This window comes from Chelmon rostratus, chromosome 18, assembly GCF_017976325.1.
Source record: "Chelmon rostratus isolate fCheRos1 chromosome 18, fCheRos1.pri, whole genome shotgun sequence".
Classification (NCBI taxonomy): Eukaryota; Metazoa; Chordata; class Actinopteri; order Chaetodontiformes; family Chaetodontidae; genus Chelmon; species Chelmon rostratus.
Window position 1 is genome coordinate 15,393,579 of NC_055675.1, and position 25,104 is coordinate 15,418,682.

General features: G+C 44.1%; 1 protein-coding gene across 2 annotated transcripts in view; it reads left to right on the plus strand.

Moving 5' to 3' along the window:
• The window catches only part of LOC121621839 (protein eva-1 homolog A), a 74,092-nt gene that overhangs the window by 46,950 nt on the left and 2,038 nt on the right, over positions 1-25,104 (plus strand). For both annotated transcript variants that reach the window (XM_041958509.1, XM_041958510.1), the window contains 2 exons: positions 20,244-20,378; positions 23,437-23,607. In XM_041958509.1, the coding sequence (XP_041814443.1) occupies positions 20,244-20,378; positions 23,437-23,607 (306 nt within the window). The remainder of the gene's footprint in view (positions 1-20,243; positions 20,379-23,436; positions 23,608-25,104) is intronic.

Here is a 25,104-nt window from a genome sequence, read left to right on the forward strand (position 1 = left end):
GATGCTGTATTTCTGGTCTTGTTGGTGGGAGAACACGTAGTTGGGCTGGGTTATATGTATTTAACTCTAACAGTATATAGTGTTTTTAATACTTATGCACATGTGGCATCTCCTTTCTTACGCTGGCTTACTTTTGTATGTTTGTCTGGATTAATTACTTTTAGATATTCTGGACCAGACGTCAGGCCGATTGATTGGTTGTCATTGGTTGCTTTAGCTGTTTGGGATTCAAGCTGTATTTTCTGTAAAACTGCTAATTCATGAGAACATGTCAGTCATAAAAGATTCACGAGAGATTTTGTGATTCAGTAAATTTGCTTTGTCGTCATGTGAGAGTCTCTAAGCTGAGCCGAACCAGGCTAATCAGCCACGACGGGTTCCTTTCATCTGATACTGAACTCGAAATATGTTTCCTGTTTAATCCACATGCGCAACTGCAGCAACGGCTCCCGCGATTTAGCACGCGTTTTTTTTTTTTTTTACCACAGGAGCTCAGCTCAGCCGCAGGTTCAACAACCCGCACCGCTGCGTGCACGACACCTGAGCGCCGCCCCTCGTAAACGGGGCCAAGAAACCCAGCGAGCCGCTTGCAGCAGACAATGGCACAGTCAGTTCCTGGGCACCGGAATGATGGCTTCCAAATGGCGTGTGTGTTGCGAACACGTGCATACATTGGGCCTGCGCTCCTGAGACTGTCAGCGTGCGAGTTGGTGTTAAGTGTGCACATGCATCCACACCTACCTCTCCCTGTCAGCCAGGTTTCCCTCTAATTGACGCGTTGCCGTTCCCCTGTAGCGCCAGTTTGCAGTGCCGGCCCGGTCCCTCCCAAACCACAAGGGACTCTTTGTTTGTAATTTATGAATTAGTGTGTGGTTTGGGTTACGAGAACAGAGGGCAGGCCAGAGGCTGACGGCGCAGGAACAGGAAGAGGAATAAGCCCAGCCCGCTCCAGCGCTCATTTTGATTAGCTGGATGTTAACGCTTTTGTTTGTTATTCCAGATTAGCAGTGTGGATGCGGCCCGGAGATGGAGGGAGAGATTGAGGTGACAGCAGAGATGATTAATGGCCGTCTCTGTCTTTCGCCCTGTTTTCCGCCTCCTCTCTTTTGCACCCCACACACCGCGATGTGACTTCATGTTTGACGGGTTTGTGATAATCTGTGTAAATCTGTGTCCGGCCATCAGATAAGGCTGGCTGCTTAGTTGTGAAAACAGAGAGTCAGACCCTCTCTTTCTCTCTCCCTGCATCTTTATAACCACGTACAGCTTCATACCCCCCTGCTTGGAACGCTCTTTCCGCCATCCTTTGGCTTCCTTTAGCTCTTTTTCATCAAGTGGTTTTATTTACTTTGTCTAGTCTGAATGGAACCTGGCGCTGTACTAAGCTTTGGCCTGGTTCTCTCACAGAAAAGCAAAAGCCCTCTTTCCTTTCCAACCCCCATCTTTTTTCTCTACCCCTGATTTGATTTTTATCCTTTTCTTCTCTGTTCTCTGTTTTTGAAACTCAGCATGCATTCCTAATGGCTTCAGTTCTCTTTGAGGGGTGTTTTCTTTTTTCCTTCCTTCCCGCTGCCCTTCCTTCCCTTCCTCCTTACTTCCTTTAGTCTTTCTCTAAAAGAAATGCTCTAAAATAAAAGTCATTTTGAAGTCCATGGGGAGGGCGGAGGGGTCTCTTGATAGCCAAAGCAGATGTGCCCCCCCTCCTTCCAGGCATTCTTCAGCGCCAACATGCAGCTGCTTGCAGGGGGTGCTGGGGTCCTGTCCCCCATATCCCACCCTATATTCACCCCACCACCATCTCAGTAATACCTCAATTCCTCACACCATTATCTGTATGGCTTTGGCCCGAGCTCCCCCCCTCTCTCTTCTAGCTGCCAGGGACCCTCAGTCTCAATTATTATACACCACAGTTCTCTGTTAACAAGCTGACTTTGCAGACTGTAGTACTGCTTCTAAAAGATAGAGCCCTTCACTGTATAGTTCATCTGCAAAACTCACTTTTCCTTTCCTCTTGGGCCAAGTTCTTGCAGGCAGTCGTCTCCTGGAGGAGGGCGTTTTATCGTTCCTCTCATGTCTGTGTTATTGCCCGGACTGGTCCTGGATGGAGGGATTTGTGGAGCCTCGTAGCTGTGGGGAGTCATTCATCTCCCAGCGAGATTCTGGGGGTAAGCCCCCTGAATCCCGCTAGATTTAAAAGGTCAGCGAGGTGGGAGAGGGGGGAAAAAAACGGCAGAGGGTCGTGCACATGGGACTGAAGGTACAGAAATAAACACATGAAGATCCAGAACACACACTTGCACATTCACTCGTTGTCCTGCTGTGAAGATACACACTGAGAGCGATGCATAAGTCGAGATACGATAGAGAAGCAAAGCAGGGAAAGTGTTTATTCCAGAGTCCCAGTTAAACATTTCATGCATCGCGTCTGGATTTTAAAGCTCCACTCAACAGTGTGTGCGTAATGTTTCTTCACTTGGATGTTTCATCTTCACCGTGCGCAATCATATATGTGCAGACTGCTGAAGGGGGGAAACTCTCAGTTTCTCTCTCTATATGAGCAGGTCTGTGTGGCATCACAACTAGTTTGGAAGCCAGTCCTGGTTCAATATGCAGTTTACACATGCGTGATGTGCAAACAGTGCATGCTGAGAATGGACTTCTCAGTGACATGGGAACCTCTTGTGTTAGTAGTTGAAGAAATGAACAATATCTTCAAATTCATATATTTTTTAAATGTTTATGGGGGAGGGAGGGGTAGATGAAGGTGACTGAACCTTTTTGTGGAGTATTTTTATGTGTGGTATATCTGGAGGAGATCTTTAATATGCTGTGTATGTATCTTTGTTCGTCTTGTTTGCAGTGATAACAAGCATATACAGCTGATTGGTAGCTGCAGTGTGCAGTTATCCAGACGGCGTGTGTGTGTCCAGGTCATGCTCAGGTCTGGAGGACGTGGACATGTGGACAGAATGCCAGAGAACCTCTTGAATGGCTTTATTCAAGATGCCCTTTAGCAGACCATGCTCACCCAGGAAAATTAATTTTCTCTTCAAGGCAGGGTGAAGGACGCCGCACCTCTGACTCTGTGCGTGCGTGTGTGTGTGTGTGTGTGTGTGTGTGTGTTTTCCTGGGCGTGCTGGCCTGAGAAGAACCTTTACAGTAGTTCAGTTAATTAAACCAGAGCATTGCACCGTGAGGAGAGCAGAAACGGAGCAGTGTTCAGGTGCATTCCAGCTACGTGTGTTCATGCCCCAGTTTTGCCAAAGGTGTGTGTATGTTTGCTCACATGCCTGTCCGGCGGGATTTGTGTGTACGAGATGAACTGGTACCTGCCCACAGCTGTGACTGTTGCAACCTGCTCGGTGTAAAAGATAGATGTTGTTTCGTCACTGGGGTTTAGACTGAGACAACTTGAATGTCTGAGAGTATGTTTTTTTCTGACTAATGCTTTAAATACCCAAACAATTAATGCGTAGAATCGTGTTTTTCTCTAAAACGAAGGATATTAGTGTGAAAGAGGTCAAGAAAAGAACTGAATCCCTCATTAAATAACATGTTACGATGGGTTATTGGCGTTCAGTGGCTGCTGTGCGAGTGTGTGTTGGTTTTTGCCATGCTAGCCTATGTTACTGTTGGATTTGGTGTAAGCACTAATGTCAGAGGCAGTAATGCCGCTGTTCTGCTCATAGGGACTGGCGTGGAGTAGCATGCGGTGTGTTTTTACAGCCCTCTCCTCGCATTCCCCTCTCCTCCCCCTCAGCTCACCCTGCCTCACCCCCATTAAACTCAATTTGTTCTGAGAGGCAAGGATCGCTACGAGTCCTGAAACATGCGCTGCGCGGGCACAAGAAGGCAGAGAAACTTGATTTAAAGGAGGGTTTAGTGGCATAGTGGGAAAAAGAAATGAGTGTTGACTCAGAGGTGGGGACAGAGGTTGGCACAAGAGAGGGGGAGACATTTTATAGCGTACATTTTAAAGCAGTTAATCATCAAAATATAGTTTGAATGTATGAACTGTTGTTGGTATGCTTTGGCGAACATGCCAACAACTTAAAGTCCTTTTTACGACCTAACAGAGTTGAGAGAGAGAGAAACAAAGAGAGAGACAAAGACATACAGCAAGAGGAAGAGAGACAGAGCACTCAAGATTTTTTTTTGTTTTGTTTTGTTTTGGCTTGGTTGACTCCTTATTAGAAGTCTGGAGACTTTCAAAAAGCCCAAACACTCCTCAACAATCCTCCAAAACGTCCAATAAAGGTCGAAATGTTATGCAGCAGGATTACAGGGTGCAAATTTAATGAAGACTCCACGTCTGAGCGAAGAGACTTTGAGAGGAGGTTTCTATCTAAACATGTGTTTTAAGTCGGCCCGCATTTGGTCGGTTTCAATATACAGTAAACATGTGTTTCGGGCCACGTTGCCTTAGTAGTTTTATCGCCGCTGTATTTCAGGTTTTAGAAATTAGCAGACATGCTTAATGATGTCTGTAGATTTTACAGCCCAGGGTTTTTGAATGAAGCATTAAATGAGTAGCTGCAGATGTTTTCAGATGTCTGCCGGTTAAAGGAAGAACATCTGCTGTGATTTGTGTAAGTGATATCTAATAAAGCAGCAAGCTTACAGGGCTGAACTTGATCTTATGACTGTTTAAGCTTCCAGGTTTTGCAATATTTGTAGAAAAGGAATAGCTGCTGATGTTGGCTTGAAGTACACTTTGAAGTATGCTTGGTGTAGGTGAAAGCCACGATAACTGAGTACTGTTTTGATACTGTTCGAGCTATACGTATATAAATATGTCTGTAATTTTCTCCAAAAATGGAGCAAGGTGAAGCTTCACCACGATACAGATCTGAGATTGGAGATTTGGGAAACACAGGCCACAGAGCTCAAGTAAGCATCTGATGGATCACGACCTCAAACAGCCAGGGTCAGTCCACTTATCAATGTGTTTGCGGTGGAGGGCGCCCTCACTCAAGACAATATTGATCTCTGATTGCTGTTTTCGGGGTCAAAGGTTATCTGTCATTAGCAGCTGATGAGTCAGTTCCGTGCAGCAGGCAAAGGTCAGGAGGCTTTTTGGAGGAAGTAAACTTCACAGGCTATCTGTTGAATGTGTTTGATAGTGGACAGGCACCACTGACCTGTGCAACTTTCATCTGTCCGTTCTTTATTGGTGGGTGTAAAAAGCAGTTTAAAGTAGAATTAGAGGATAACTTGGATCTCTTTTAATAGTTTTGGCTATTTTTTGGCAGATGGTGCAAGAAACACGAGCCCCCAGTTTAGCCAAACTGAGCTGAAAGAGAAAAAAGCAGCCAAACTGTAACAAGCGTAAATATTCATCCACGCTGTTTGTGAAGGGATTAAACAAACATGGTGCAACTCAAGTGAGCTCAAGAAGTACTTGAGCTAAGCTGGCTTTTTCCCCCTGTGGTATCAATAACCCTGCAAGAGAGCAGTAAGGGTGTCAGTATATCTTTAACATAAACTTAATTAACTTTCAACTTTAAGCTCTCACACATACTATAAATGCAGCCTTTGCATATGTTGTGTAAATGTGAAACGCAGCACTTGATAGCAATATTATTCCCCGAAGGCTCAAAATATATTCTTGCCCATTGGGATGTGTCCTGTCTTAAATAGCCTGCAGTGCCAGCTTAGCCCAGTACAGTAGAGCCATGCTGGGCTGTTATTTAAAAATCTCCCAGAGAACTCCATCACTCTGATCTCGAGCCAGAGCCCGCGGATCTAGCCTCCAAACACCACCACGGCCTCAGTCTTCCTTTCCCTTCCAACCGAGGATGAAGGGATGATGGAGGAAGAGATGGAGGGAGGGAAGCTTTCTTTCTGGCCCACTTTGGCATGCTTTTTTCTGCCTTTTTTTTTCCCAGCAGGCCATCTGTTTCCTGTCTGCAACATGACACCAGTGCCCGACTGTGTTCTGCTACTCTTGAGGTGTGTGTGTGTGCGCTTTTGCAGGGTGTATGATTAGCTGCGATGCTAATGCAGCTAGTCGTTTATGTTGGAACATAACGGGCCCATGTGCTCTCATGTGATTCAAGTGTGATATAGTAGACACGCTGTGTGGGAACCGCTGACTGCTGTAACATCGATTCATATTGAATGTTCTCAGTGGCTGATGTCATGTGGTAATGCATTATTTTCTGTCTCAGCCATCTCATGCAGATACGCTGTCTTTTACACACTTGTTTGTATGGAACAGCTTGAAATAATGCTCTTTCCGCCCGTTTCTTAAATTAAAGATACCAAAGAAGTCTGTGTACTGTGCCGAGATGGTAATTAATAGCTAAAATTTTGAACCTTGCAGTTGCCTAATCAGGTTTGGTAGTGGTGGCTGTTTTGTCTGACCAGCGTTAGGCCTTGTGTTAGCTCTAGGGGTGCAGACTCTGTTTGGATCTTGGCTTTTCTCCACTAATAACAGTAATAGAGCTGGCTGGATGAACCTGGATAATCCCCACTCTCTTCTTTCACTTGCTCTCTAGAACAGCGAAGGAGGAAAAATGAAAGTCTGCTCATTCAGCTTCACTGTCAGCTCAGTTTCTGTGTAAGTGGTAAGTTGGCATTGGTGCTTCAGACAGCTAAACCAACAAATGAGAAAAATTAGACCGTCCTGTCTGTCGGCTAGAAGTAGCTTCAGTTCTTAGCCTCTGTCTTTCGCTTTTTCGCTCTCTTTTCCCCTGTCTCACCCTGTCAGATGGGGATTTTCCACCCATAGGCCCACACTGAAAAGCTGGACGCCTCTCCCTGCCAGTGTGTTTGTTTTTAATCGATGTGCATAATGACGTTCGTCAGCTAAAGCGAAGCCAGACCTCCAAGTTGTGTTTGTTTAGCGAGGCCTCTGTGGATCCAGGCCTCCGTAGGTCTGGCTTTAGCCTTTGCCAAACCAGTCCGATTTTGGGATGCTACTTTTGTGCAGCCCAAGTTTTTGGTAGCTTCCTGATGAAGGCAAACTCTCATCAGGGCTCTGTTGTGGTCAGTGCCAGATCCACTGCAGTTCAGAGTGGGCCGCTTGGAAGTGCAAGGCGGAGAAGAAGTCGTTTTCCAGTGGACTGTCTGGAGCTATTTGACATATCATAGGGAAGTAGCATTTTGCTCTTCAAGCCCTTCTAACTAAGCCCTTCAAACCTATGTTAATAGATAGTGTGGTTCGTTTGCATAGAAAAGCTGCAGAAAACTAAGCGCACTCTCTGAGATGAGTTTGTTATGAATGAATACATTTAACAATAGGTTGGGGACAAAAATTCAAAGGCAGCCATCGAGAGAGAAACAGTAGACATGTCAGAACAAAGGCTGCAATAACTGCTTGTGATTTCTTGCAATGATAAAAAGTGTAATAGTAGTAGTTATAAAAGTACAAAGAGTTTGTAAGGACCCACAGACCCTCCTTAGAAATGTTATAGACAAGCACGTGTTCTATGTTTCGATCACAAGATTTCTACTCTTTCATTTGCCTAATAAAATGCCTGTCAGTGTTAATATGACAGTTGCCCTATAAAGGTCGGTGCTGATGAATTCATGGGTGGTCCTCTACCTCCTAAGAATGCTTTTAGTCTAAGACTCCTCACAACGTCTGGAGGCATATCCTTGACCCTGCTGGAGCCATTTCACTATATGCTGCATAGAATCTTAAAATGCAGGATATGCCATATTGCAGTTGTTATTATTTGTTGACATATATTCTTATATTTTTATTGGCACATTTTTAAAGGAATACTTCAACATTTTGGGAGTTGCACTTATTCGCTGTCTTGCCAAGAGTTAGATTAAGAGATTGATATCACTCTCACGTCTGGAGATGGTTGTCTTAGCTTAGCATAAAGACTTGGACTCGGGGGAAACAGCTTGCGGCGCTCTGTCCAAACGTAACAAAGTCCAACCACGAGCAACTCTAAAGCTCACTAATTAACATGTTATCTCATTTGTTTAATCTGATGAAAAACTAAAGTGTAAAAACAACAATTTGCTGTTTGATGGGGGGGGGGGGTTATGAGCTGGCCTATTTCTTGGCAGGGAGCAGAAACTTCCTGGATTTTCCGCTGGTTGCCTGGCAACTACTCCCGGCTAATCTAAACTCTCAGCAAGAAACCAAATAAGCTCATTTTCCAAAATGTTGAACTATTACTTAAAATGTCTGTCGTCTGTTCCTCCTCTTTCTCCTCTCCATGTGCCATTTTTTATTCCTCATGCTGAACTTAAGTCTTGCATATTGACATAATAGATAGAAATATGTTGGACTGTTGGGTTTAAAGCTGATTAGGCCTCAGGGAAAGCCATCATTTTTCTCCTCTCTCCTCCTCTTTCCATCCCTCCCACTCTTACTTCCTGTCTTCCTCCGTCTCAGAGGTGAATATTTGTGCTGGAAAGGTGTTCTGCATAATGTGTGCGCGAGTTAAAGTGTCAAGTGTTGACCCCCGTGTCAGTGTGTGCCTATGTGAGTCTGCCTTATGTCAAATCTGCACCAAACCCCCCACAGCCATCCAATTTGAAAAAAGACACAACCGTTGTAGATCAAATTGCATTTTCTAACTCCATAAGCTACAGTTGGCCCAGTGTCGGAGGGTTTCTACAGCCGTTTGATACCGAAAAGATTTACAGCACAGCTGGAATGAAAATACTGCAGGCTGGCCTGGGGATTGAGAAGACAGATCTTCCCAGCTGCGACAAGGGTTGGATTCCTGTTGGGTAGAGAGTTATTACCTTCGCCAAGGAGGTTATGTTTTCGGTTCGGATTGACGATTGTTGGTTGGTTTGCCTGTTTGTCTGGATTATGTAAAAACTACTGGCCTGGTTTTCATGAAACTTGGTGGAAGGATGTAGCATGGGCCAAGGACGAATCCATTCAATTTTGGAGCAAATAATAGTTTTGGGACATATATAGTGGTTGTGCCTGCAGATTTATCTGTCTTAGTGTCAATTGGTCCCATAGCCTCATTGTGTTTTTGTCGTGCTTCCTTTTATTATTATTAGCGTTAGCATATGCAGGGTTATTCCTAAATGAAGAAACAATTGATGTTTTATAACCAAAGCATTGTGACAAATAAATCACATGGGCAACTATTAAGTGAACTCCTAACAACCTCTTTCCTCTTTAATGAGAATGGGACACAACCAGACTTCAATGGTTGGATTACAATATTAAAACAGCAGGAAGTGAAAGTGTTACAGTCAGGCACAGTGATTTATTTTGCTTATAAGATCTGTTCATTTGCAAGCATTAGGATTAAAACTGAACCTTTAGAGACCTTTTAGAGGAAGTAGTCTTAGGCCATCACAAATTGTGTAGTGGTTCGTTTGTGGTTTTGGTTGGCTTGAATTTGTGTCTGTGTTAAAAGAAACTGAGCCAAGGATAAACCACCTCAACTGACTGTGACCAGAGCAAACAAACTTTCGATTTGAAAACACCCTTAAATTCATTGTTGCTTGTGTGAGTTGTGTTCACAGGATACAATAGTCTCAGTGGTCCAATGGAGAGCAAACCGGGCAGTCCTAGAATTTGCAGAAGAAACTGCAAGCTGGAGCCCAGTTTGATGGCATTAACAGGTTCAAACCATGGGTAAATTTTCATGGGGGCTGAATTTGAAAGGTGGCCAAACAGTGCATTATGTGCATTTACCTTCCACGACAGCCCTGGCTGCACGTTTGAGTTGTGCAATTCCTTGTACTTTTGCAGTTTATCTATTCAAGACTTGAGGACTTGATAGTGTATAGTGTTGTAACTCTGTTTGCTCAGTTTCATTATCGCAGCCGTGCGGTTACAGGCTGCAGGATCTCTGACGATCCCCAGGCACCTCAGCCACGGCAGCAGGTGTTTGTTTTAAAGGCTGTTGTAAAAGTGTCTCTGGTACCCTCTGTGTCTGTCACTCCTCTCTCTGTCTGGTTCTTTCGTGCTCTTTCTCTCTCCACTCTTAACCCTGAGGACATGCATCTGCATCTGTTGTAGCTCAAGCTGTTTTAAGACCATGTCTAAGTTGAGTGGGGCAGAAGAAGACAGGACACAGCAGGACAAACAGATAACAAGTCTAAAGATGGAAATGCCAAAGCTTTGCACCCACATGGGACATTTGATTTTCCAAAAAAATTGAGTTAAATAATCATCTATGGATGTGCGCAATTGCAGCAAGTGTATGTGTGCATGTAAGAAGCCCAGCTAGGACATTATTTGTATTCAAGGCTCCTTTATGCCAAGAAAACCAAGTTGTAACGGCAGAAAGAAAACGTTTGTGCAGGTTATTCTGCTCTCTCTTCCTCTCTCATCACCCTTTGTCTTCTCTCTTGATCACAACCAGCTGCTCTGTGTAGCCGGTGATAGCGCCCGCCTGCTAATGTCTATTTTCGGAGCTAGTTCTAATAATAGCTCATAGCAGAATAATGTCAAAAGTCTGCTCAGATGGGACAGGTTCAGTCCAGTGCAGGGCTGGCTATCAAACCTCAATGCTTTTTTTGGTACTAGCTGAAATGTGACTATAGCATAGTATCAAAAATAGCTGGAATCAAATGCTTGAACAGCTTTGTGCTTATTCTCAAAGGAAGGTAAGAAAAAAGGTAATTTTTGCTATCAGGACCTATGCTTGTGTGTGTGTGTGTGTGTGTGCCATGTATATTTGTGGTGATGACAGACTTAGGCTGACCCAGACCTCACCGTCATTACCTCTGTCCAGGCCCGACCGCTAATACGGCCCAGCACCCTGTCAACACATGGGGAAAAACATGCCTCCATTTCTTATACACATCTGAACACGCCAACTCCCTCATCCTGCTTAGGTTTTCATCAGTTCTTCCTCTGTGGAAGAGGAGAGCTATAACTTAGACAGAACACCACTGGTTGTGATTCACTCTCACTTGGGCCCTGTCTAATTACCTGACAATGACAGGGCGCAGGAGCACCTATGATAGACAAGCGCTATATGAGGCAGGTGGTAGTGTTTTACCAAAATGATAAAGAGGGAGCGATGGAGTGTGATGGCCTGCATCAAATCATAGAGCATATAATGACACACAGATGCTAAAACACTCTACCGTGTTATTTAGTTATGGGTACATCCTCCATCATTTCGTACAATGGAATGTAATCTAATCAGGTGATGTCTGGTGTTTACTGAAAAGCCAGTGTGTTATGGAGAGGGTTTTCTCGCAGTATCTCGACTGTCCTTAAGCTCTATTGTAAAACTCAACTCACAACAGTTTTTACTGTCAAACTATATGATGTAGTTGTATTTTCTGTACTTAGCTTTTTAAGTGTACAGTCTGTTGAACTCAGTGACCTTGCTGCCATTGTCACCGTGCAGGTGAGAAAGAACAACAGGCATCGATGAAATATCACATTAGTACTAATAAAGACAAATCAGATCATTCACACAGACAAATCCCTGCACCTCTCAATTAGATTCTGTGAAGTAGTTAGCTTTATCAAAGAGGCCCATTCAGCAAGTTTGGTGCTGGCCTAAACCTGAACCTCATGAGGATTCTCTGTTCTTCTCGCAAGTTATTCTTAACCGACTCTTTTTTGTGCACTCGTTGCTCTGCAAACTTCTCTGATAGGATGAAGTATAATGTTGTTTTGAGGTACACTCTGTACTGTATCCCATATACTGATCCTGAAGCTTCCCACCACACTCACGGCCTTCTTTTTGATCATGTGATAACCTTCTGAATTATGAAGTTGTGTGATGGAAATAATTATATCACAGTGAAGTTCCTGCTTCAGTTCTGTTTTTAAGTCACATACGTACTGTATCACTTATATCACTTCTGATGGTTAGCTCTATCTTACAGAGTTTGCCGTGTAGTTGGGTTAGAACGAGGTCGGATCATGTTCCCACCACAAACGAACCGCTCCACAATTTGTGGTCCGGTCCGGAACAACACCACTTCCTCCTAGGGGTCTTGGTTCAGTTGTTTTGGTCCGTGCTCGAGTATGGATTGGTTGATCAATAGTGAAAGTTGATTTTCCACATTTAGTTCGTCGTCTTTTCTGGTTTCTATCTCAAGTGCCTCAACATGGTTCCCGTGCTTTTCCCACATCTTTCTTGTTATTATTCTGCTTTGAACAGCTGGGGTGGGTGATGCCACAGAATTTGATTCTGACCCAATGTCAAGCAATACCAGGGCAAGAATCACAGGTACTTTCTAACTTACATGCAATTCCACTATGTTAAAAGCAGTTTTAGTCAATAACAGATGTTAATTATGTGCATTGTCTGAACTAATGGGATGTTTGCTATGTGCATGCACACAACAGCAGCGACGTAACATAAGACAGCTACATTGTTTTAGTATCAGTCTTATTGATGCTAGCATGGCTACTCAAAACAAGACTTGGTGGTCTTGGTGGTATAGATGCTTCCAGTATCAACACCTATTGGACACAACACCACCATCATGATGTGTTCTAGGTGTCCTGATGATGTCTTGCTATAAAGAAAGACAATCAAATTATGATTTAAGGGCAGCACTACACATACCAGAGATGTGAATGAACCCTGCTCCACCTTATTGTCACTTCAGGGCTTTGCCAGTCACTAGTGATCAAAAGCCTAATCGCAAGCCTTTTGATGCATTCAACCGTGCGTGAGATTGAGAGAGAAAGAATGTCGACAGTCAGCTTTCACCTCAACCCTTGTAACCATTTCACATTAACAAAGGTGTCTGCACAAAAAAAAAGGTAAACCAACATGTTGGTACATTGAGCGGTTAAGTAAGAACCTGGCTACTTTTAGCTAATTGTATATTATCTTCCACTAAAATGTTGCTCATTCCTCAGGCCCCAGTAGGCGTTAATGCTGCCAAGTGTTGATTTTATGAACTGCCATGTACGACCAGTTGTTGCCTTCTGCTAAAGATAGCGCCATTGTTTAGATCGGCCGTGACATATGTTGGAACATGCCTGTTGAATGTTGCAGCCTTTTATTTCTGGCGTGATTGCATCTCGACAAGTCCCGCCGCTATCTGCTCTCTGTCTGCTCCATGGCAGCGGCAACAAATGACCACCTCTGTCTTGGCTGTTTTCACAAGTCATTTGACGACCTCAGCAGCTCTCTGACCCAATCGAAGCTCAGCATCCCATTACCTCATAACTCTGATATGAAGAAGTGAGTTTAGGCGGGCGGCATGGTTTGATGATTCAGCGTTGGTCACATCCTTGTTGACCCAGTGGAACATCAGATAATGATGAGGCCGTGCTGACTTCGACAGTGGACCCGCCTCTCCCACGTCCAGCTGATAAAGATGTGGAAATACAAACATTAGAGCTATCTGAGGGCAGGATCATAGGTCATGTTTAGGTATGGAAAATAGACTCCCAGATTTATATTACAGGAAGGACTCTTTTAGATATATAGCAAAGAATTTTACTGAAGTCAAGGTTGATCATACAAATACCTAGATTTTAAAAGGACCTAGTGGTGAAAAAATATTTTAGGCTCTATGATGGGCACAAAAAGCCCTTACTGCCCACTGCAAGAATGCCCGCTATTGCTGATCACTATATTTCATACAGCTCAGAAGTGTTTTCAATCATAGAAAGTTATTAAATTGATGTGGAAAAACAGAAAATGAGCTGCTGATTGAAAAAAATGTTGAAACTGCAGAGCTTTTATGCTGTAAATTGTATCTTAAATGATTTATTTAATGGTTTAATTTAATTAAATTTTTGCAGTTTTCGTATGTTTTTATTGTTGTTATATTAACACCAATAAATTCTCTAATTAAATATGAGCCCAGATTACAGTTTACATCAGTGCACTTCTTTGTAAGACAGGCTGTGGAAGCTGTCGTTATTGATTATTGCAAGCATTCAAGCTAGTAACAGTAGAGTCAGACAAGTACAAACTGACACAGCCAGTGATATTACAGGCCAACACAACGCCCAACAGATGCTTAGGTTTGATTCACAGATGATAAAAATCAGGGAGAAATTGGACTTGCACTCATGTAACGTGATTATCATGCTAAGCACCTCCCGTTTGCGCATATTTCAAACTAAGGCCGTGGATATTATCAGCGTTGAAGACATCAATGGGATGCTGTGTGTCTGTGTGGGGTCTGAGGAAGAGCTCCACAACTGAGTGATTTTCTCACTGATTGTTATGACCCCACGCTGTCAACAGAGCATCTATTCCTGTCTCTGCATCTATGTTAATGACACCAACTCTTTGTGTGTGTGTGTGTGTGTGTGTGCACGCACATGTGCGGTGTATGAGCAGTGTTTAAATAGCCAAAACAGCTGGGATTTTGGAGTATAACTGATGGCTGTGGTGAAGTGAGAGTGATTATGTTCAGGGCCCATGCTGTGGCATCCCATTCTGTGTGTGTGCGCATATATTTGCATTTGTGGATGTCTCACAGCAGAGGGATGTGTGTTATCCATTAAAGTAAATGGGGAAAAAAAAAAACTTCTATGCTTTGCAGCTGAATGTAGGGCAGGGGGCTCAGTGAAGCAGGATTGGGGGTTGAGCCGTTCCACTCTCTCCATCCTGGAATGTACTCCCAACCCTCACTGAGACTGTGTCACCATCCAGCTATGTATGTCTTGCTTTGCGTGAACGTCATACAGTAGAGCTGTGTTATATTAAAGAATACTGCATGAGCACGAGCCTCTTTAGCACACAGATCTTGTCTCAAGGAGCTCCTGCCAGCTAAGGGCTTTTCTAGCCTACACAACCCGCGCTGACTGGATAACTTGAGACCACTGATTTGATTAAGCATTCGTGCATCTGAGCCAAAAGACAAAGCTGAACTTTTCCTGGATCTCCCGGATTTGAGGCTTGGTTCTCATAAGGTTTTGTAAAGGTTTCCTGAGCAGTGCCTGCTTCCCGTTCATACAATTACAAACAACCACTGTACCAAACTTCCTAGCATAGCCAGTTTTCCACCAGCGGCCTTTGATTAGCTCCAGGAGTGCTTTTGGGTGGATTAAGTGTCTTGCTTAAGGACAAATTGGTGGCAGTTTGCCTACTGGTTCATTCCCATTTTTAGCATTTCAACCTCTTGATTTTTCCCTTAACGGTTCCCTAAAGTTTGTCTAAATTTGCAAGACAAGTACGTTAAAATATAATCCATATGTTCAGTATGTGTACTCACTGAAGCGCTAAGATGCTCACACTGACTAATCCAAGCCCCGATGTTTTTATGGCTGCAGTATTACATGAAAAAGGCAATTCTCTACACGTCTTGTGCTTCGTTTAGTGCAGTAAAATGAACGTAAATCAGTGGCTGTCTTGAAGGTGGGAATTAAATTTAAAACTTATGGGAAATTGCAGACAGATCATGTAAATCAGACGTAGTTTATAGTTAATGGGCTAAAACTTTGAAAGCCACCGGTATGCTCCCTTAAGGCCGCTTTAAAGTTACCACACACACACACACATGCACACACACACACACACACACTAACACACTCAGAACAAAACCCCATAAAGTAGCAGAGTAGGTTAGATTGCCCAAACTAACATAAAAATGGAGCAGAACCAGAAAAAGCCCTCATCTCAGACCACCGGCCCCCTGATAGAGTTCACATTACCAGACCTTAAACCTGGTCCATGTTGTATACACAAGACAAGAATGAGTGTGTTAATCATGCCCTGTGACACAAATGCTCGTGGTCACGCAAGCACATTTTGATATGTAGACTCTGCGTGCATCCATTCATTTGCACAGTGTGAGGTCGCGCTTGTGCTTTCATTTAGGGGGAAGATAAACATGACGGTAATGCCTCCGATTGGCTCAGGTCAGGGAGGTTTGTGTCTCTCTGAGCCGCTCACACACACACACACACACACACACACACACACACACACATCCTTATACTGTGCCATCCTCGTCTAAACAATACACAATTTTGTCAGTGTAATGAATACACATTCCATCTCTTGCATGCACAAACAACCACACGCAGACACGCGCACACGCACGCACACACTCGAGTCCAATCAGCTACCGTCAGCTGGATGCTGTTAGGGCGTTACGCTGGGGGTTGGAGAGAAGAAGAAGGGAGGCGGAGGAGGAATGCAATCTCAACACCTTCAGCTCCTGCCCTATTCACCTTGCATGTTGTTCTGCAGGAATGCCATTAGCTAAGTGAAAAATGGCTGCGTGTGTGTGTGTGTGTGTATGGGCTCGTGAATGTGAGCAGGCAGCTGTCTGCATGCTTCTCTGTGTGGTGTCTGAGTGGAAAACAGGGGAAAGAGCTAAAACGGAATAAAAAGTATTTTGTGAGTTTAAGTGTGTCTGTAAATGTTGATTCGAGTTTTTGAGGCACTGCCTTTTCTGTGTGTGTGTGTGTGTGTATGTGTGTGTGTCAAGTGAATGCTGGGCCTTAGACACCACTTTAATGTTGTAGATTAAGTAGGCACTGGCTGTGTGCTGATTGAAACCAGACGCTTCTGCTCAGACTTCTTACACACATATACCAGCACATTGTTTCAACACACCCTTTTTTGCCAACATGCTTAATGCCCCTTTAAGGGGAAATTACTGCACTAAGTGTTATGCATTTTGCCATCTGAGCGCTTATCCACCACATAACTCATTTAAGATTTGTCCTGTTTGTCAAACAGTGGATATCTGATTTTGAATAAAACTCTGCTTCTTCACGTAGCTGCAAATGAATCCCATCTCCTGTCAGAAGTGTGTGTTGTGCACACTGGGTGTCATATAATTCTTGACTTTTGCTTTGTCCTGGCTAATTCAGATTAATACAGTTTAGAGTGCATCACAGACAGACTTTTTTAGGGCCAAAATCTCAGAGCGCTAAAGTAGGCCATGCTTTAAAGAATACCCTCAAACAATCCTCATTTAGTCCTCAGCAAGCCCCCCCACATATACTCATAAAGGCTAAAGTCTGTTCAAATTATTGGCCCAAGTCTGATCTCATCTCAGATTTAGCGTGGTTTAATATTTCATTATATCCCCTCTGGCTTACGGGGCTTTGTCCCAACTGTGTTCTGCACCGGTCAGCACATGGCCCACAAACAGACACGTACAGACATGCACGCACGCACACACACTCTGGCCCGCCGAGCCGAGTGAAAACAAAGCCGGGCTCTGCCAGTGTAAACACAGCCCATTGTTATGGGCACTCTTTTCCCGCCTCGTATCTTCGCTCCCCGTGGCGCTCCGGCAATCCGAGAGGTACAGCGATGGCACGGGTCCCATATAGTGGAGTTATATTGAGAATTGCGAGGACTCGTTTGCCATACGTTCATGTGACCATGCCATTATAATGCAGGCTGTAGAGTGTGATTTATGTCCGCGGTCTCTCTCCCTCTTTCTCTCTTTTACTGGTACACTTTTTACTGCTTGGCTCCTTACGCGTGGTTTGCGGCCGTTTGCTCCGAGAGATTTTAGCATTTTGACAATTATTTTTAGACAAGCAGCAGTCATTTGCTATACTGTATGGCTCTTGCCAACAAAGTAAGCCCATAGAAAAACAGAGCATAAGAAGTGGCTGTTCTGATGGCAAACAAGTGTGTTGGAGTGGGTGTCTGTGTGTGTGTGTGTGTGCATGCACATGTGCCAGGATATGCATCTATATGTGTCCTGCACAGGCATCTGGTGTGGGCATTGTTTGCATGGGTGTATTTCAAAGAATATGTGCCTTAATTGTGTAAAAATGTGTGTGTGAGCAAGCGTCACACCGTGGCGTCTCTCAGCTGTGACCCTGGGCCACATGTGCAGCCAATTAGGGCCAATCAGAAGGCTGTAATCAGGGCGTGGCGTGGGGATGGTGGCAGCGTGGCAGTGGGGGAGTTTTAAGACCCATGATTAGTGTGTCAGGCTGATGAGGAAGGACAGGGGGAGCTGCCAGGCCGAATCCTATTTCTTCATTTCCCTGCCTTTTTCACCTCCACATGTGGGGAGCTCTGTTTGTTTAGTTTGTGCCAACCAGACCTGTCTAAAATGGGGTTTCAAATTCTTGGTTTTTTAACCTATTTAGGTGACAGATTGGTGCGGTGTGCCACACGAGATGATGCAATTACAGACAGGTATTTAAATGTAAGAGTATATGTTTCTACAACAGGCAACCGACCTGTCAGCATATGAATTCTCCTGTCAAAGCAGATTTAAAGAAAAATGAGAAATCATTTACTACTTCTATTAGTCTGCCAGCGGCCCTGTAGCTCATGGCACGAAGAAAAGCAAAAAGCTGGAACCAGATTCAGCGGAGCTCTTTGATGTCTCTCAGTAAACCGGCTTTGTTGATTGGCTGCAGTGAGATAGCATCAGAAACTCGTCTCACATGTGCGTTGCTCCATACAGCTCTCTCTGTTCGGCAAAATGGGTTAGAGAGAAAAGTATGTGACTCTGTCAGTGAAGTTAATCAATCTCTCATTGGCGAGAGCTGTTTACATGGCTGATGACACTGAATGTTGCAGTAATATCCCGGTTTAGTGTGCATGCAGATGTGCACGCTCCAATTCACTAACACAGCCCGTCTCTTTCATTCGTTCAGCCACTACCTTGAAATATTTATAGGCGGGCCTTTGTTGTACCGGACCTTCATTCTCACACCGTTGTTGAACAGCAGTCTCCTGGCTGAAAATCCAGCATTTGTTTGACCCATCCATCCACCCCGCCTTCCTCCGTATGTAGACTTTCTTGCTATTCATACTACATCACCTGCTTTGCTCCCATCATAATTACAACAGCCATTGGAGGTCGGCGACTAATGACAGATGTAAATATGGGTTGTGTAACCCACTTGCAAGGTCCACTTGTACGATCGTTTTCCTGGTGAGGATGGCCTCGTCCGCGTCCCCGGAGGAGGCGAGCTCTGTGGGGTCTGCTCTGCTGCTTCCTGCACTTTGATTGACTCATGGACCGCTGCCAAAATCCGTCTCTGGAAATTTGATCAGTGTGTTTATTCATCAGCCTTTAAACAAACGATCCATTTTTACCCTAAATCACATGTCACAGTCTCACTATTAGTGCTACTGATGTCAGCAAAACCAGGCAGCTGGTGATTCGTCACTGCCTGTTTGTTTGTGCAGAGCCGTGAAAATTCAAGAATGGCAGAGAGAGAGAGAGAAAGCTGGACAGACAGTCATCTGCTGAGCTGTAAATCACCGCTGATCTGACAGGGCAGAGGAACACAGTGACCGGAGCGTGGCCCGGCCTGCAAAACCACATGTGAGCGGGCAGGAATGTATAGCCCACTGCATTGTGGGTTTGTGTCAGGGGGAAAGAGTGCAGACTCCCTGACTCACAGGACACTGTGAGGTTGGGGGATGTGGAGAGGTGAGGAGGAGGGGGCGGCATAGCTTTCGGGAATCAGAGTGCAAGTTCAGGAGGAGCGTGTGAATCACGGCCGCCTTGCTGTTTACAGCTGCTGCTTTCCGAGTTCAACTGTTTTCACTTTCATTTTTCAATGAAGCGCAAAAACAAGCAATTGAATCAAATTATAATGGATTTTTTACTATTTTCTTATATTTAATAGACCAAATTAATTGACTAATGGAGGAAATAAATGGCACATAAATTGATAATGAATATAATTGTTAGTTGCAGCCCCAGCAAACAGCACTGACTCATTTGAATACTATTTCTGGGTCTCTTTCATCATAATGAAGCCACACAGGATCATCACCTGACTCACCTGACTCGATGGAGCATTTTAGCATCTTTCAGCTCATTGTTTTGGTTGTACAGGCCTGCAGCTTTGTTTTGGTTCATGTCAGTCAGCTTTTCAGTGAAAAGCCCGAAAGCACACTACCTGGCCGTGCCTTAGCAACAGACAATTCTTACGTAACGAGTCGGTGGAGACCAAAAGCAGAGCGTAAATATGGCCAGAAACAAGACTCCAAATGAATACTAATGTTGCTCCATGTGTCTGAGATGAACAGAAATATGCATCTGTTTGCCATGTTAACTATACAGTGTTAAAACCTTGTTTAAACCTCACTAAAGTTGCCAGAAAATTAGTTACTGCAGGTTTTAGATCTATAAAACTCCTTTAAACCAGATTTTCTGGGGTCAAAAACACATAAGAGTACAGCCTGTGCAGTGTTTATATTATAATTTCTTTTTAAATTTTTGTAGACATACTGATTATACTTATATATCAATGAAAAATGAATATCAACAAATGATATTGCCTAATCAAACTGATTGAAATGACTGCTATGCAGCTTCTTTTCTAATTAGACATCTAATTATTCTCAATGTATCTTTCCTTGATTCCCCCATCCCCAAATGCCCCTCCTTTGCTCCCCTTATCCTCCTCCCTGAAGTCCCGAAGAAGTTGCTCCAGGAGCAGGGACCCAGACCGCCGGTGTACTCCCCTCCACCCAATGCCCATGACCCCAACATAGTGGGAGACAGCCCTCCGGAGGGGAGCTCAGTCAAAAGCCCTGACACGGTTCCAGGTGAGGATATAAGCATTTTCACTCTCACACACACTGACACACACTCGCAGCCTCCCATGGAGAGCAGTTAACACTAAACAGTTCCAAGGCCTCCCAGGCATCAAGAGAAACAGTAATTCAGGTCTCAAGTCAGGGCATGTATGTATATATATATATATATATATATATATTTAAAGTCACATGGGTTCAACTGTTTCCATATGTATCCGAGCAGAACCATTGGTTTGAACCATTTATGATCATCACTCTTAAAAATATACTGCTTTCCAACAGTCAGTGATTGCACTTACATGTGACCACAGTCTAAATCAGTGTGTTGTATGGTCAAGCTCCCATACAGAGAAAGAGGGAGAAGACGGCGCAAGAACAATGAAATGAAAGAGTGAAGACGCCAGCAAGGACAGAAACTTAAACAAAGCTTTATTCATGGGGAATGGTGGCCTGCGTCCAGCACGCTAAGCGCTCGGCTCGGCTACCAGCTCTGCACTAATTAGGAGGATGGACGAGTGAATGTGGAGTTAAGAGAGGCAGCGGACGGGAGATGTGTGCCGCAGTGCTGACAGTTCCTAACGCGTGAATGGCTTCACTTCCCTGCGCCGGCTTCAGGCACTCCACTCTCAGCTCGTCTGGAAAAACCTGTTTCCACCTGGGATGCATTGATAGGGGATGAAACAGAAGAAGGAGGGACATGAGGGATGAATATGAAGGCGGAACAAGAAACATTTTACTGTAAACACACTGTTGTCATCCTGATCTTCTCGGTTCATTCGTCTCAGTTGTGTTTGTTTATTTTCAGCGGGACAAAAGGATGTGCGTAAAGAAACAGATCTGATCTTTCTGCATGACCAGCGTGTTGCCAGTTGACTAAACAGCTGGGTCACCAGTTTCATACTTTAACATACTCTGTTTCTTAAAGGAAACGCTCATTTCCTTTCTTGCAGAGATTAGATGAGAAAATGGATAAATATGAAGCTACAGCTAACAGCCAGTTAGCTTAGCACAAAGACTGGAAACAGTTAGCTTGGCTCTGTCGGAAGGACAGGGGGATACGTGAGGAACTGTTTCGTAGCTGGGAACTTCAGGAGACAACCATTGGGTTGCCAAGCAACCAGCGGAGACTCCACAAAGTCATGGTCCCCTGTTGAGAAAAAGTTTTTGTACATATTAAACAAACAAGATAAAACATGTTAACTTGTGAATTTTACAGGTGCTGGCAGTTCAGTTTTGTTACACCTTGACAGAGCCCTTCGAGCTGTTTCTGCCATCTTTATGGTCGTCTTTATGCTAAGCTAAGCTAATCAGCCGCTTGCTTCAGATTCGTATTAATCACACAGATGTGAGAGTGGTGTCTATTTTTATTATATATACTATTCAATGTGCAATGTGATGCTTACATTGAGTGAATTATTTAAACTCAAGATGTCATCGCTACTACTTCCACTAACGTGTCTAACTTATTTCTACCTTTGGAAACTGGGATCTTGTCTAGAATATAAAATAAACCTGAGTGCATCCCAACGCTGCTTGGCAGGACGAGATCGTTTTGTAGAAACTGTCCCACCCATTAGAAAGACTAAAGAGGTTTTAGTCAGAAACCACAAGATTCAGACTTTTTATTGTCTCCATCTTTGGTCCTAACTGCTTGTTACTGTGGCGTTTCTGCGCTGCAATTCCCAGAGACTGTTTGGCCACAATGGAGCTGTCTTCTTCCTGGAATTTTCTTTCAGTAAAGTGCTGTTTTTTTAGTCCCTTCAGCCATGATATATACTGTATACCCAGGCTTAACTACCCAGTTCCTCTTACGTCTGCCATAGATGCAGGATTTATTATTGTTAAATTATTCCAAATTAAAATAAAAGGAAGTAATCTGATTATTGGTAATAATTTCACCGGAATTGGTCGTGTTAAAAGTATTTGATCATCAGAACAACTGCTTTTCCAGCTGTATGTTTGATTTTAGCGCTGTGAGTGTTTTCGATTGCTGATTCATCTGCCTATTTTTATGTATGTTGGGAAGCGAGCTTGTGGTCTATTGGTTGAATGTAAGCTGATGTGTGCACCACAGCAGTGGGTCCAGGTGGAAACATTTACCTCCCCGGTGAGCAATCCCAGCCTAAACTGCATTTATCAGATAAAGGGAAGCCTGACACACCTTAGAGCCGCTGCAATTAGAGGTCATTGGTGTGTGTGACAGCTCACCGAAGCATGCTTACCTACACTGACAAAGAATCAAACATGTAAATATGACTATGCACACATGCACCCAGAGTTGAGGCTTAGGTCACTGAACTGAATGCTCATGTTTGTTTTGCATTGCCTATTCATGGAGCCAGAGTTACAGCGGTTACACTAACCCACCTAAACCCACTTCAGGTTAACTAGAGGCGCCTGCGCTCAGAAAACGAGTGTGTCTAAGTAATGAAATCACTCTGTTCCCTGATCCCGACTCCTCCGCTCAACACAAGCCAGCATGTAAACACTGAGAGGAGTCACACGGCGATGAAAGTCCAGAGGAGGAACCAGTCGTTCCCATCTATAAATAGATTGTTAAGTTTTTTGGGGGGGAATTTTGAAATGTTGCCAAAGTGCAAATGTTTCCCATGTGGTGCTCTGAGTCAGAATGGATTTGACAGAAGCGGATGTTGTGTTATCATCTGAATCACACAACTCTTTGTTAACATGTGTGCGTCTTTATACGTGATGCATCTTTTTACAGAAGTGTATTTCCTAAAAACTGAAAACCGCCGAGAGGCTGCGGATGACTCAGTGGTCTGCATGCTGTAGTCACAATACCTCAGAGACAATACGCACTTATTTTACTGTAAATGACCCAACCGGCGCCGGCACATTCTGACTGGACACATGGTAACGAACCCACTCCTGGTGTGTCATCGCATGTGGGCCCACAGATTGTGATCTCAGACTGTGTTCATGTTCTACAAATGGAACGTTTAAAAAACATCTGTCTAAATCAAGAATTTAAATGCTAAATGAACGACCCGCTTTCCCCTGCTCTGTGCTGTTAAACTGAACCCTCCTGCGCCATCGTATCTTGCAGATAGGAAGAAGATTCGGGAGACAAACCCCAACGAGGAGAAGTTCTCAGAGGCTGGAGGAGGAGAAGAAAGACCACTGCAGCCCCCAGGCGTGAATCCCGTCATCAACTCCCCCTCTGGCACCAGCATGGCCCTCATCAGCAACGCACTGGCCGCTTACACTTACATATCAGGTAGGGCAACGTTGAAAAAATCTTGTGTGAGTAGGGCTACATTATTAGTCGAGAATAGGGCCGGATCTTAATACTCAAGGGCCGTCAGCTCGAGATTACTTCTCAGGGTGACTGACTTTGGGGTTTGAGCGCACCCTTTCATGTGTGTGGCTATCTTTTGGGTAATATCCCCCATTTCCTTTTTCCTGGGACTGAAAGGTGGGTAGATGTGGGCCAGAGGAATGCAGATGTTAGGCAGAGATAAACGGCTGCATACACACACACACACACACACACACACACGACACACACTGTCAGTCACCTGCTTTAGCCAGCTGCTAGCGGAGGCGCTGCAGTAGTTTGGGTGTTTGGATACTTCCTGCTCTATTACCTCAAATAAACAGTTCCTACATAGTGAAATGCATAAGTCATCCAGTCAAATAAACATACACTACATGCACTGGAATGTGTAATGGAGGCTAATTTACCTTTGAGCTCCGAATTCACATATAAGCTGCCATAAAAGTTTAAGATCTGCGTTTATAGACTGTATTTCATTGAGGAATATTACACCAATCAAAATAATGTATGACCTTTGAAGTGTCAACTTTTTTTTTCTTTTTTTTTTCTGAAACGCTAAACTGAATCTGTTTAAAACATGTGTTCCTCATATCTGCAGTTGATCCTGATACAGGCATTTCGCGAGAAACAAAGGGGGTGAACCTTCCACATGCGGCAACAGAAAGCCTGACAAATATTTATTACTCATAAAAGTCTCCTCTGTAACGTGTAAAAAGTGCTAAGATATCCAAGTGGTGGGAAATATTGAAAAATACTGAAATCTGCGGGAGGTCAGCGCATGTTGGGACCAAGACGAAGAGTTATCATGTGTTTGTGTTCCTACTGAGGACAGTTGAGTTCAGGGACACAGTCTCAGTGATAAAAGAGGAGATGCGGAGATAAAAAAAAAAACTAGAAACCACTTCCTGAGTGGTGACATGACTGATATTGGACGTGTGGTCCGCAGTAAATTTCTACCTGACAGTCACAGTTGATAAGAGAGAGAGGGTCCGAGGAGATACCTGCGTATGGAAGCCAGGGGTGGTGATACAAAAACTACAGTTTCTTAAACAGTATAAAAGGAACAGGTGTCACTTCGGTTCTGTCAGTCGTGAAAGAAAAGTCCGATTGGCAGGAGGAGGAGCTCGGTCTTGCCCACCTGTAGCTTGAGGTGGTGGGACACATTAACCAACATTAACAGCATGTAAGAAGAGATGTCTGAAGACCAGGGGAAGGAGGGGCACAGGACTTATCGGGGTTAGCAGACATTGTGAGACATTTTGGCCAAACCAAAGCACCCAGCTGGGGAAGTAAGTAATATGAGCTGGAAGCCTGTTCGTTGGAGTGAGTGAGCCATCAAGTGAAATATTTCATAACAAAGCAGGCAGAACAGGTCAGAGGAAAATAAGAGAGATCCAACATCAATCACAACGACCCAGTTAAATGTTTGACATGTTT